The 14,470-nt window shown below is 45.3% G+C and overlaps 1 protein-coding gene across 1 annotated transcript in view; it reads left to right on the top strand.

The window, feature by feature from the left end:
* The first annotated feature begins 211 nt into the window (after positions 1 to 211).
* Positions 212 to 14,470, top strand: part of LOC124595802 (alpha-tocopherol transfer protein-like) — a 127,297-nt gene continuing 113,038 nt past the window's right edge. Inside the window, exon 1 of the mRNA XM_047134693.1 lies at positions 212 to 399. Coding sequence (XP_046990649.1) covers positions 231 to 399 — 169 coding nt within the window. The 5' untranslated portion in view covers positions 212 to 230. The remainder of the gene's footprint in view (positions 400 to 14,470) is intronic.

Below are 14,470 nucleotides of genomic sequence, written 5' to 3'. Positions count from 1 at the left end.
ACTCTTCAGCTGCGGAGTTCAGTGATTGTCGGCGTAACGCGGAATCGTAGCGTGCGGTTAACCGCCGACTCGTGACCAGCGCAGCGCCATGTGACCGCTGGCGCCAGGCAGTGACGCGTGGCTCTGGGAGGGGGGTAGGGCGGAGAGGGGGGAGGGGAAGGCGAAGTGTGGAGCTGCGCGCCGCGGCCGGACGCGGCAGTCGAGGCGAGCCGAGTCCAGTCTGCGCAGCCATGTCCATCAGCAAGCTGCGCGCCGAGTGCCTGCCACTCGGCGACTACACGCTGCGCTTCGAGTGCAGCGAGCTGGGCGCCGACTTCGAGCAGAAGGCCGCCCAGGAGCTGCGGGAGACGCCCGACGTCACAGAGCCGGCGGTCGCGCGCCTCAAAGCACTGCTAGCAGGTCAGCCGACAAACGCTACTCGTCTCACTCACCAGCGCTCCACTGTCCTCATGCTTCCTGCTGGAAATACACCTTCAAAGACCGACTTCCATGCAAAATATTAATGGTGGAAAACGAGCAGCGCTCATTAATCGAACACTCCCCGCCGTATGAGCATCTCTTTCGCAGGAGGTACTCGGCTGATTGTGATGTCTGTCAAAATGATTCTGCTTTCTCCCTCCCTTCTGAACAGCTCTAGCGGATTATACATCAAACGGCGACTTTGGAATCGCTGTCTGTCCAATGCTGTCATCCTGCAATGCCCTACCTGGAGGATGCACCAGCGCTCGTTCGCCACCCCAATTTTCCTTCTCCTCCTTCGCGGGCTGCGTTGACAGTCCCACAAAATGTACGAAAGTAAACTCACATTTCAAAACCACCGAGAGCTGTTGATAATTATTTATTTACTTCCGGTTTCTGCCTTTCGACCATCATCAGGTACGACAGCCCTACATGGCGACGTTCTTACTGTGGCTTCAAATAAAACAAAAGGCATCCTGCGTCAATTTATACGCAGGATGGCTTTAAATTTATTTGGCGCCACAGTAAGAACGTCGCCATAACGCCTCTTGTAAATAATTTTATGGTACCTGACGACTGTGGAAAGATAGAAACCGGTAGTAAATAATTATCAGCTTAGTTGTTTTGAAGTACAACTCATTTCGAATGTTTAAGAGCTGTGGGACACCATCTGCGCAAAACACCCACAGAATTTGTTTTCAGTATCCCAGAACAGTTCGGATCAGTAAAAGGAATTACGATTAAATTAAACATTGCTTAAAATTTCGTTCCTTCCAACTCATGCATTTTAGTCATCTGTACTAATCGTTCACAATAAACTGATCTTTTAAAATTTGTTGGAACTGTGTAATGACTCAGATTGATGTAAGGGAGTGTGGTGGGACACGTACTGAGGCACCAATGAATCAATGAATAGTCAGTTTGGTAATTCAGGACAGAATGGGGGGGGGGGGGTTAAAATTGTTGAGGAACACGAAGAATTTAAAAGTTCACATGGATGTAGTTACGCAGAGATGAAGAGGCTTCGCAGAATATGCTAGCACAGTGCTCTTAATCAAACTTATCTTCGTACTGAAAAAACAACAACAACAACAATCAATCTGATCATTAATCTACTGCTGCCACACGACGACGGTTCAATCCCGCGTCCGGCCATCCTGATTTAGGTTTTTCGTAATTTCCCTAAATCGCTCCAGGCAAATGCCGGGATGGTTCCTTTCAAAGGGCACGGCCGGCTTCCTTCCCCATCCTTCTCTAATCCGATGAGACCGGTGACCTCGCTGTCTGGTCTCCTCCCTCCAAAACAACCAACCAACCAACTGCTGTCACTGAATGAACTTCGGCTGTGCCTTTTTATCTCGACAACAGAGTGTAAGGGTGTCCGAAATTGTCACACCGGAACAGAAACTGGCAAAAGAAATACACACTGGGTAACTGGAACGTTATGGATAAAACTAGAATGGTTGTCACGTATACCTCGGCTTTTTGTTAGGTGAATACAGAATTCGATTCTCATATTTAATCGTTCTTGATTGCGCTGGCCAATGTTTGCGCCTGCAGAACACCGTTATATCGAAGACAGGAAATTGTTCTTTTAATATATTTCCAGAGTACTATGCCCCTACGTGTCTGGATATAAATATCTTGACGGAAGTCCTTTATCGAAGAATATGTTCCATTCACAGCAGTTTAATAACGCAGTAAACTACGCTTTTATCTGTGATTGTCCTATTACAAAGCTTTAGAAGTAATTTGAAGATGATTAAAGTATAAGTATTCGTGAACAGATTTGTTCGAATATACACGGTCGGCCCAAGGGTGTCTTCTTGTTTAGTAATTTTCATTGACTGTATTGACAAGGTCCATTTCAGCATTGAGAACTGTTTTGCAAACTCTTATTGTAGTTTGCGGCAGGTCGTTGACACCCAACTACTTCCGCAAGCGGTGAGAGAATAGCGTGTGAAATACGCTCTTGTCGGTTTCCACCTGTTGACTTGATCGGCTTGGCAGCTTGTTGACAGGCAACTGGTCTACATTACCTTCAGGACATGTTTCCTCTTTGGCATGGATTTCCAGATCTGCGTTGGCTACACACTGCACCCATTTCTGAAGTCCCGGTTCTGTGCTAAGGCGTGAGTTAACGTAAATAGAACTCCCCAGACTGACTGTCACAAATTTTACCTAGCGTCTCTTCATCATTTGTCACTTCATTTCCTTCCTGTTGCTGGAAGCTATGTGACTATAAAAACCCAGTATCAGACAGGGTTGGAATGCTGACGAAAACATTCTCGTTTCCCGTTTATAAAAGAGAGAATGAAAGTACACGACGGAAGCAGTAGTATGGTTTTATAGGCAGCCTATGGGACTGTAAACAATATAATGGTGACTCAATAAAAATGTTGACAATTCGGGTGAAGCAACACCTTTAGGACTCTTTGAATAGCTAAGTGAAGAATTAATAAATACTACTTTGCCTCACATTTATACAGATTTCTTAATGAGCTTCGGATTTTGACACACGTCCAGCGCCTCCCATATAAATGCCGCGTTGGCAACCAGTATTATTTTCTCACAGGCTCTATAACACTAAAGTTTCATCATAGATAGGTCACAATGAATTAATTTAGAAATAAGATAAAGTTTTGTACATAGATGCTGACATCTTTTGAACACATCCAGCCTTTTTCAATGCTTTAGAATACAGTGTTGATGAAAACCGAATTTTGTCAGGTAATAATAAAAGACTGGGTGGAACAAACATGTTCCGGTGTTCTTTCCTCGGTCTTCTAATATCCGTTTTTCATTTGGAAAATAATTTATGGTTCTTGCTTGTAATCTATATTCAGCTAACCTTTGTCGTAGTTGACACCGTATTTTGTTTGTTTTGTATTCAGATGTAGTTCTTTTCTATGAAGGACGTTCTAAAACTATTCATCCGTATGTAAGCCAAAATACTGTTACGTTTGGAAAGTCATGATATTTTGACTGCGTGCTCTGAAAACTCGGGGCTGCACGTTGGAGACTAGTGTGTAAACAATGGTGTTAAGACTTTCGGGGAAAGTCGATACAATTGAATTAAGGTCTGAGATGTTCTTAAAAATCGTTGTCGTGCATCCATCGAAGTTGAGGTCACACACACACACACACACACACACACACACACACACACACACACAGTGAGAGAGTGAGAGAGCTAACCACCGTAGAGTGCTTCGGGGAGGGCACTTCTTACCCCTAATGTGATCATCTACCTTATTCCTTTCTCATGTTAAGTGAGGGGGAAAGATACCCAAATTTCTTTGGAAGCACTCTTACCTTATTCCAGCGGTTCTTCCGCGAGATATACAATGATGCTAGCAGTTTTCCTCCAACGCCGATTTTCTGTACATAGCCTGCAGGGTTTTGCGAGATCTGAGAAGTCTATCACGGATTCCTGTTTACGTTCCACGCATTTCTGTTACTTCCGTATGGGCTACGTCGACCTGTCACGAACTTAACAACGTGTCTCTGAAATCGTTCAATGTTTGCTGCCGCACGGACTTCACAAGAGCTCCACATTATGCCAGAGAAACTGAGGAAGTCGCAGTCGTGTCCAGTACATGGCACTCGAAATTGCAGACATGACAATCGAAATTGCAGGTATGACAAAGAATTTCGGTTGATGGGTGCCTTGTCTGTCAGTCAGTGTGCAAAACGCGGCAGTTGCGACTTGTCAAAAATTTAGACGCAATTCAAAAGTGTTTCTCCAGGTTTCGTAATACGAGGTGAAAATGGATTCTTTTGTACAAAACATTGTGAAATTGCGCCAGAGATACCAGGAACTGTTCAGTCAGCAAGTAGTAGTAGCAGCTAGTGTTTTCTGGAGCGAGACTACCCGCACAAGGACAGAACTGTCGCCGGGGAATATTATGCTTCTGTAATGGGCGAATTGAAAAATGCAGTTCAGACTAAACGGTCACGTTCTGCAGATTAACTTTCATTCAATTACGATAGAGCGCGCTCACTCAAATCTGGTCTTTCATGCTCAACCTCTGCAGCTCCGGAATCACAATAACATACATCTGGACATCAATCCATGTGGGCATTCCGGGAAATTGACTCACTGACAAACCAGCTAAACTAGCAACCATTGAAGAGAATTTAAACGCGGAGCATCAGGTACAGACCTATGATTGCAATTGCGACATCAGATCTTGAAAAACTGGGCTGTGGGAATTGAGACCATGAAGGGGACCACCAAGACGTTGGCATACTTCTCAAATGGTTCAAATGGCTCTGAGCACTATGGGACTTAACATCTATGGTCATCAGTCCCCTAGAGCTTAGAACTACTTAAACCTAACCAACCTAAGGACATCACACACATCCATGCCCGAGGCAGGATTCGAACCAGCGACCGTAGCGGTCACGCGGTCCCAGACTGAAGCGCCTTTAACCGCACGGCCACACCGGCCGGCACATACTTCTCCCCAAGCCTCTCGGAAAGAAGCCGTCGTATTATCTCGACTACGTAATGGCCGCACCAGACTTACGTACGAGTTCCTTTTACGTGACTCCCACCAAAGCAGCTGCGACGGTTATCTCACGATAGCCCATACTCTCACAGGGTGAGCCTGTTAGCGGATCTGGAACGACCCATCACCCTGTCTACCTCCCTGTCCCAAATACCTGCGGACAGTGGGGGTACCAGCTAGCTGTGTCACACGTTTCCTGAGGGGAAGCGGGTTCCATAACAAAATTTAATGCACCTCAACTTTCGTCGTCAGAGGAGGACGTGGGGAGTACCTCTCACTACGATGTGTGTCCTGAGTGCGCTCCAGCTACTGTCTTCCTCTGCACTGTCATACTATTTTAAATATTTATAAACGTTTTTTTATTTATCTAACTGTTGAAGGTAACCGTCTCTCTAGTCCGTACAGTCTTAATTTCCTCACTCCGTTTTAGTCGCACTATAATGGCCCATCTCACTCAGAGACTGGCTATATTTGTAGGAGCCTACGCTATCTTGTTTTTAACCATCTGATTTAAGTTACTGTACGCAAAATTTTAACTTTAACTTGCTGATCAGATACCTTGGAGCTGACAATTCTTCTTTTTGTCGGTTCACATCGTATTATGTGAGTTTAAAGTGGAAAGAGGGACTCATATCCAAGATGTTGAGACCATTTAAACCAACCACCACCACCACCACCACCACCATCATTTTCTTCTTCTTCTTTCCTGTCAACAAGCATGACTTTAGATGCAAATCTATTCACATCCATTGTATTCACCGAGTTCAGCTGTTATCAGTTGTTTTTTGCTCTCGAAAGCTGCTGGCTAGGTGAGGTCTGGTGGTGATGATGATGATGATGATGATGATGATGAAATGGAGTGACTCTCACTTCACCCAACTTGCCAAACTATATTTTAATTAAGCTGCATAAAATTCGAAAGTCGTCGAACAAAATGTACGCTAATCGGCAAACGTTTTGCATCACCCGTTTATTTTGGCCTTCATGGCGCCGTAAACAAAATTTGGCTCTGAAGAACGAATGTACATTCATTTGCAATGTGTACAGATCACCAAATTAAAAGAAAATACAGACATTTGTATAAAGACAAATTCTTCTGTTTCCCAAAAAATGGTTCAAATGGCTCTGAGCACTATGCCACTTCTGAGATCATCAGTCGCCTAGAACTTAGAACTAATTAAACCTAACTAACCTAAGGACATCACACACATCCATGCCCGAGGCAGGATTCGAACCTGCGACCGTAGCGGTCGCTCAGCTCCAGACTGGAGTGCCTAGAACCGCACGGCCACTCCGGCCGGCTCTGTTTCCCATGGAGAGCTCTCCACAGCACTCCTGAGCAACGTTAGTTCATGGTGGAACGTCCCCTTTCTGGGACGCAGGCTTGAATACGTCGTGGCATACCATCCATGAGGTAATAGAGCCGGGTCCAGCACAAATTGCTCCCACTCTTCAGTGGCTTTTTTGGGTAGACGTGCAGAGTGCGTACTCGTTGACAATGTCTACTTCCAAAAACAACTCGTTTCAGTCTATGGAATCGGTTCATGTCCAGGGAGCCGGCAGGCTATAAAATAAATAAAATAAATAAATAAAAATATTTTAAATATGTTAATTATTCTATCTGTATGATGGTGATTGTGATTGCAATTGTATTTGCTTATCTGGAACGTGGACGTTTAATTATTCGGTATCAGATGGGTTTTTCGTAAAGGCAGTGTTACTCGTAGTTGACCGTGAAATAAAACTGAATAATCGGACTTCGTAATTAAATCGTTTCCAAAGACTGCTGCGGTAGGTGCGAACTCATAATCTAAATCTCAATATTACAATAATTTGCCAGCCATGCCAATACGTCGTACAGAGGTGATTGTCTACTAAACATAAAAAAAAGTTACACAGTTAGTTAAATCAGATATATTCAATGAATAAGCCTGCAGTTCATAATCCTACTTACTTTTATAAATATAAATTCTTTACAGAATCGAGTGCCTAGTGTGGTTGCAACTCGCAGTATTCTTCTATAACATGAAATATGGCGGTGTGCCAGACAGTAAAATAAAAATACGTGCTTCTCGCACCACTTCAACCAGAGCTCTCTATTTCTTAATTAAACATAAGAGTAACGTAATTGTGCTTTTGTTTTATCAGCGACACAGCGCTGCAGTTGTGTGCCATAGGCTTTATTTATTTGTCACTGATTATTTATTTAATTGATATTTCGCGTTTCCGAGGAAACTCACGCTCGGCATGCAAATGTGCCTTTATAAAGCCTGGTGGTCCTAGCACGATGAACGAACGAGTTCAGGAGAACAGCACGATGAGCGCATGAGTTATCATCCAGCAAAATGAAATTGTCACCAAAATGTCGGCGATACCGTTCCACTATTGAGTGCAGAATCTAATTCCTGTACCGTAAGGCAATGAGACTACCTTCAGTCATCATGAAGGGCGTACGGTGGTCCCACGTAACGACAGCGCAGAAGGACACGCCACCACCACTCTGTCGCACATGTTCGACACAGACCTGGAAACCCACAGTATTACTGGACTTTCTACAAAACCGTTGTCTGCCTCAATGAGGGTGCAAACATATCAGAGTTCCGTCTGTAAACAACACGCGACGACGATCCTGGGGCGTCCATTCTGCATTATTTCTTGCCCGTCCTTAACAGGGTGCATGGTGTTGCGGTGTATAACGTGGTGCTCGCCATGGTCGTCTGGAATGGAGATTCACACCATACAAACGTCTCCTAACAATTCCATGCTATGCACGATGTCCTGTAGCCGCTTCGGAAGCCGAATTCAGTTTTGGAGCAGACCGCCCACGGTCCATTCGCCTCAAAAGTTATAGATATCGATCATCTTGTGCACCTGTCGAACGTGAGCTGTCTACGAGTTGGAACGGTTCCATGTCCGCTCAATGTCAGCCTGATTCAGGTTCATATGTCGAGCAACTTCCCTGCTTGACAAAGCTTCTGCGCATAATGTGATGACGCCCTTCATGGCATGATGAATGTTAGCTCAACTGTACCACAGACGTCTCTAACGCGTCCTTGCCGGTGCACTACTATCAACTGTAATGCTGCAGTCCATTCGAATGCGGCGTTCTGCCGGTAGTAACTCTGTATATGTTTACAAACAACGTCAGGTATGACCTTTCGATGGATACAAGAACAGCCACAACGACAATACACCAGGGGCATATGTAATGTGACGCCGTTAAAATGTCTAGCTCCTTGAAGATGTACCTACTTGACGTCCTTGGGTGAAAATCCGCATAGTATTCCTACTGCTTGCTTTTGTACAATCAAAGTGATGAGTTACCCTAGAAAATTATTCAGTTAGTCATTACTGAGTGGAAATATGCAGAATATGTATTCAGGTTGATACGTTTGCTTCCAAGATTAGCAATTAGACGAAGAGCAAATCTAGCTGAACTTAATTGTTTGAGAAGCTCAGTAATTTTCTTTCTCCAGTTCATGTTTTCATCAACATTTATAACCAAAAATTTGGAGCACCCTGCACTATTTACTGACTCCTGCTCATGTCCTGCATCAATTGTTGGTTTGATGGCTCTATTTGTTGTACAAAACTTAATGTATTTTTTTAAATTGAGAATCAGTCCATTTTCAGAGAACCACTCCTTTCATAAATGTGAACTACCAAATATTCAGTTTCTTTGTCTCTGATGGGTTTCTGCTTGTTGAATGTTAAGTGAAAGGTCATTCACATACAAAGGGAACAGGAGTGGACCCAAAATTGAACCCTGCGGGATGCCCCTTGGAGATTTTTTTTTCCTCAGTCACTAAAATTTTCCACTTTTCTGACATTGACTGAATTATTCAGCACAACCTTTTGCTCTTCCTTCGATAAGAATAGAAGCTGAAGTAATGAATTAAAATTTGTCCCATAGTAGGGACTTCAACCAGTGTCTCCTGCTTACAAAGCAGATGTGCTTTTCCCTTTTCTGTTAAATGGGTGGTAGCCATAAAACCGCAGTAGTACAGTAGTTAGCACATGTGCATAGTAAGCAGAAGATCTGGGTTCAAGTCCTGGTTGTGGCAAAACTTTTAATTCATAACTTCAGCTTCTGCTCTTATCGAAGTTGAGACTCATATGTCTCAAGGAAAATGGTATTCATTAGATCAATACAATACAAGATTCTGCACTCTTTTTAAATATGGTTCAAACCAGCTGTGGGTAAGGCCATTAATTCCATAAAACTTGAGTTTTTCGAAGAGAGTAACATGATCTGTACAGAATGAGATTTTCACTCTGCAGCGGAGTGTGCGCTGATATGAAACTTCCTGGCAGATTAAAACTGTGTGCCTGACCGAGACTCGAACTCGGGACCATTGCTTTTCACGGGTAAGTGCTCTACCAACTGAGCTACCGAAGCACGACTCACGCCCGGTACTCACAGCTTTACTTCTGCCAGTACCTCGTCTCCTACCTTCCAAACTTTACAGAAGCTCTCCTGCGAACCTTGCAGAACTAGCACTCCTGAAAGAATGGATATTGCGGAGACATGGCTTAGCCACAGCCTGGGGGATGTTTCCAGAATGAGATTTTCACTCTGCAGCGGAGTGTGCGCTGATATGAAACTTCCTGGCAGATGAAAACTGTGTGCCCGACCGAGACTCGAACTCGGGTAGAGCACTTGCCCGCGAAAGGCAAAGGTCCCGAGTTCGAGTCTCGGTCGGGCACACAGTTTTAATCTGCCAGGAAGTTTCATGATCTGTACAGTCAAACGGCTTAGGATGATCACAAAAAATACCAACTGGGAATATATTATTATTTGAGGCTTGTACTATTTGATGAGTGAAGTATAAATAACATTCTCAGTGCAGGAACCCTTCTTGGATCCAAACCGCGATACACTAAGTAAAAAAAAATCAGTAAGGAAACTGGTCGATAAGTGTTAATGTGTACTCTTAGGTAAGAGTAGAATTTCTTGTCAAACAATTTAGTCGACTTAACTGCAACTAATAATAAAATATACAGTGTAGGTGAATTCCGGAGAAATCGATTCATAATTGTGAAATCCGGGACAAAGAAATGAGTTTCTGATTCACTGGCGCGAGCGCTGTTTCCAAAGGCACGTGTTACTAAACCGGCAATACTGTACGCGGTATCATTGGTGTCAATGAAGCAAGCACTTCAGAACAAAAATATGGCGGCGAGCACAAAGGATGCGCAAACAACTGCTTATTTACTGATAAAACAGTCGTAAGAGGTGGTATACACTAATACAACTACGTTACCCTTAGTGTTTTGATATAATGGTCGATACATACATAGCAGACGGAAGATACAAACAAAGAAACTTGTCCCAAAGCAAGCATAACTAGAAACATCTTGCTTGTTTTTGCTTTTTTATTGTTTGTAAGCCTAGATAATTGCATTACAGTTGCTCTTATCCGAAATACCGTCAGTATTTAACTACTTTTTTAAACTGTAAGGGGTTTAATAATCTAGTAATAACAGACATAGCTTAACGATGTGTTTTTAACCAGTTTTGATCACCTTTGGCTTTCCTTCGAATAATATGCTCGTTAGAAAAGTGCTCCTGCAAGCACGAGAGTTTCCCGGAAAGTAATGTACCGCATTTGTTTTCTTCAACAATTTTTTATTAGACACAATGAGAATTACACAGACGAAAGAATGGTGTTTTCTCTACACACCTTACTTTTCGAAGTAATCTCCAACCTGTTCTGTGGTCTTCCTTCAGCACGAAACAAGAGAGTGTATGCCCTGTCGGTACCAATCCTTGTCCTAGTGGAGGAGCCAATGCTTCACTGTGTAAATCACATTCTGATCCTTTTATTCGTTCCTTTTTAATGGATCGACAGTTCAGGGTACGTGTGGGTTCTGTCCTGTCCGACGCCTTTCGCCAGGAGAATGGGGTGCCACAGGGCTCAGTTTTGAGCGTCGCTCTCTTCGCCATAGCGATCAATCCAATAATGGATTGCCTCCCAGCTGATGTATCAGGCTCCCTTTTCGTGGACGATTTTACCATCTATTGAAGCGCGCAGCGTACATGTTTCCTGGAGCGCTGTCTTCAGCGGTGTCTTGACCGTCTTTACTCCTGGAGTGTCGCCAATGTCTTCCGTTTCTCTGCCGAGAATACGGTCTGTATTAACTTCTGGCGCTACAAAGAGTTTCTCCCACCGTCCTTACGACTCGGCCCCGTTGCTCTCCAATTCGTGGAGACAACAAAATTTTTAGGTCTTACATTTGACAGGAAACTTAGCTGGTCTCCACATGTGTCATATTTGGCTGCCCGTTGTACCCGTTCTCTGAATGTCCTCCGTGTTCTCAGTGGTATGTCGTGGGGAGCGGATCGAACCGTCCTACTTCGCCTATATCGATCGATCGTCCACTCCAAGCTGGATTATGGGAGCTTCGTATACTCCTCTGCACGGCCGTCCATCTTACGCCGCCTTAACTCCACTCAACATCGGGGTTTACGTCTTGCGATCGGAGCGTTTTATACTAGTCCCGTCGAGAGTCTTCATGCCGAAGCCGGTGAATTGCCACTAACATACCGGCGCGATACACTGCTTTGTCGGTATGCCTGTCGGCTACTGGCAATGCCCGACCACCCGTCTTATCGTTTCTTTTTTGACGACTCTCTCGACCGTCAATACGGGTTGTATGTCTCTGCCCTACTACCCCCTGGAGTCCGCTTTCGTCGCCTCCTTCAGCACCTTGATTTTTCACTCCCTGCAACCTTTCGAGTGGGCGAGAGCCAAACGCCACCTTGGCTCCAGGCTCAGTTTCGCGTTCACCTTGACCTCAGCTCGCTCCCAAAGGAGGTTACCCCCGGTTCGGTATACCGCTCCCGTTTTGTCGAACTTTGTTCGAAGTTCATTAATATGACCTTCATTTACACAGATGGCTCTAAGACCAATGACGGTGTCGGGTGTTCTTTTATTGTCGGGACACACAGTTTCAAATACCGGCTCCATGGCCATTGTTCGGTCTTCACAGCTGAGCTATTTCCCCATTACCAGGCTGTTCTTTACATCTGCCGCCACCGACATTCTGCTTATGTCATCTGCTCCGATTCTTTGAGCGCCATCCAGAGCCTCAGTGATCCGTATCCGGTTCACCCTTTCGTGCACCGGATCCAACGCTCTCTTCAGCAGCTAGTGGACGGCGGTTCTCCAGTTAGCTTTATGTGGGTTCCTGGCCATGTCGGTATCCCTGGGAACGAAGCTGCGGATGCCGCGGCCAAGGCTGCGGTCCTCCAGCCTCGGACAGCTTCTTGTTGTGTCCCTTCATCAGATTGTAGCAGGGTCATTTGTGAGCGCATTTTATCGCTGTGGGATGCCGATTGGGCTGCCCTTACGGACAACAAGCTTAGAGCCTTGAAACCTCTTCCCGCGGCTTGGACGACCTCTTCACGCCCTTCTCGGCGGGAGGAGGTCGTGTTCTGACCCGGTTACGAATTGGACACTGCCGGTTCAGCCATCGCCATCTGCTGACGGCTGCGCCGGCGCCGTTCTGCTCATGTGGGCAATTGCTGACGGTACGCCACATTTTAACGTCCTGTCCGACTTTTAATAAACTGCGCGTTGATCTTAGCCTGCCATGTACTCTGGATGCCATTTTAGCGGATGACCCAGGAGCAGCTGCTCGCGTTCTTCTTTTTATCAACTTGACAAACCTGTCTAAGGACATTTGATTATGCCGTTTTTTTAATCCTCTGCCTGTCTGTCTTTTTCGTTGCTGTTTTAACCTTGTGCCTCGCGGTGCATTCCTAATTTAGTCTAGGCGCTAATGACCATTGTAGTTGTGCGCCCTAAAACCACAAAATAAACAACATTCTGATCCTCCTCAAAATGTCGCCCAAGAATGGCATCCTTTAACGGCTCAAACAAGTGGAAGTCTGAGTGGCCTAGGGCAGAGCTGTAGCATGGACGGGGTAAAAAAAATGGAAATGAGCGTTTGGCGTCATTGGCCGGGAGGCCTCTTGCGGGGCAGGTCCGGCCGCCTTGGTGCAGGTCTTATTACATTCGACGCCACATTGGGCGACCTGCGCGCCGGATGGGGATGAAATGATGATAACACAACACCCAGTCCTTGAGCGGAGAAAATCCCCGACCCTGCCGGGAATCGAACCCGGGCACCATTCAGCTTTCGGGGCAGACATGGACGGGGTAACACTGTCAGACCCTGTTTTCCGATGTGTTCGGCAGTCCTCAGACATGTGTGGGGCGAAGCTTTATCGTGTTGCAGCAAAACATCTCCTGGGTTGCTGTGGCGCCGAAGTCGCCGGAGGCGCGTCTTGAGTTTTGTATGTGTGTTGACGTATGCTTCGGAATTAATGATACCGTCTCTTGGCATCACACCGGGACAAGGCCTCCCCATCAGCTTCGAAACGTTGCAACAAATCAAGACGTATGTTTCTTCTGTGCGATTTGTGATCAGCCGTTAGACACCGCCGGACCCATCTTGCACACACTTTTGAATATCCAAGAGTGCGGATAATTGCATCCACACTTCCATGCTGACTGACAGACACAGCGGCAACTGCCGAGTCGTACTGCGTCTGTCCACGCGAATGACAATACCAGCTCGCTGCAACACGTCAGCTGCAAATCGTGGAGCTCCGCCGAACCACCTTCTGATGACCTCACCCTCCGTGCCCAGCGACTAACTGTACTTCTGTCGACAGCAGATGCTCCATAAACTTTGCACAAGCGTTTGTCAATATTCCCCATAGTTTCTTTGTCTGCAGTGAGAAATTCCATGACGGCACGTTGCTTGTAACGTACATCACCTACAGACGCCATTTTGAAAGTGTCCTGCAGCTCCGACTTCAAATAATACAAGAAGTCCGAGAACACTTTTAATTATTTATTGCACAAGATCATACATATGTCATTTTGAAGAGAAACCCTGAAAGTTTTTTTTCATGTATACCGCCACAGCCTAGTTTGGTAATTTGTCGACAGTCAGCCATAGTCGCAAACATGACGAGTTCAGGTGTGGAGCGAGCTTTCTGTGTGTTGGAGTTAAAAACACCAGACATCACCAGATCTCACTCCCTGTGACTTTTTTCTGCGGGGACACATTAAAGATCTGGTGTCTGTACCGCATCTAACACGTGATGTAGCAGAGCTCCGGAAGAGAATACGGGAAGCGACTGCCACAGACGACGATGCCATACTGAGACGGGTATGGCAAGAATTAGATTACCGTATTGACATCTGCCGGATTACTCATGGTTCGCATAACGAGACTCAGAGGGCCATAGACACGGGTTCCTAGGTAGGTGCCATGTTTCTTGACTTGAGTTCCTGGATAACAGAACGCAGCATGTCATTCCCAATGGAGAGAAGTCTTCCGGAGTAAGAGTGGTTTCAGGTGTTCCCGCAGGGGAGTGTCGTAGGACCGTTGCTATTCACTATATATATATATATATATATATATATATATATATATATATATATATATATATATATGACCTTGTGGATGACATCGGAAAT

Source organism: Schistocerca americana, chromosome 2 (genome assembly GCF_021461395.2).
Source record: "Schistocerca americana isolate TAMUIC-IGC-003095 chromosome 2, iqSchAmer2.1, whole genome shotgun sequence".
Classification (NCBI taxonomy): Eukaryota; Metazoa; Arthropoda; class Insecta; order Orthoptera; family Acrididae; genus Schistocerca; species Schistocerca americana.
This window is presented reverse-complemented; position numbering and strand designations above follow the sequence as displayed.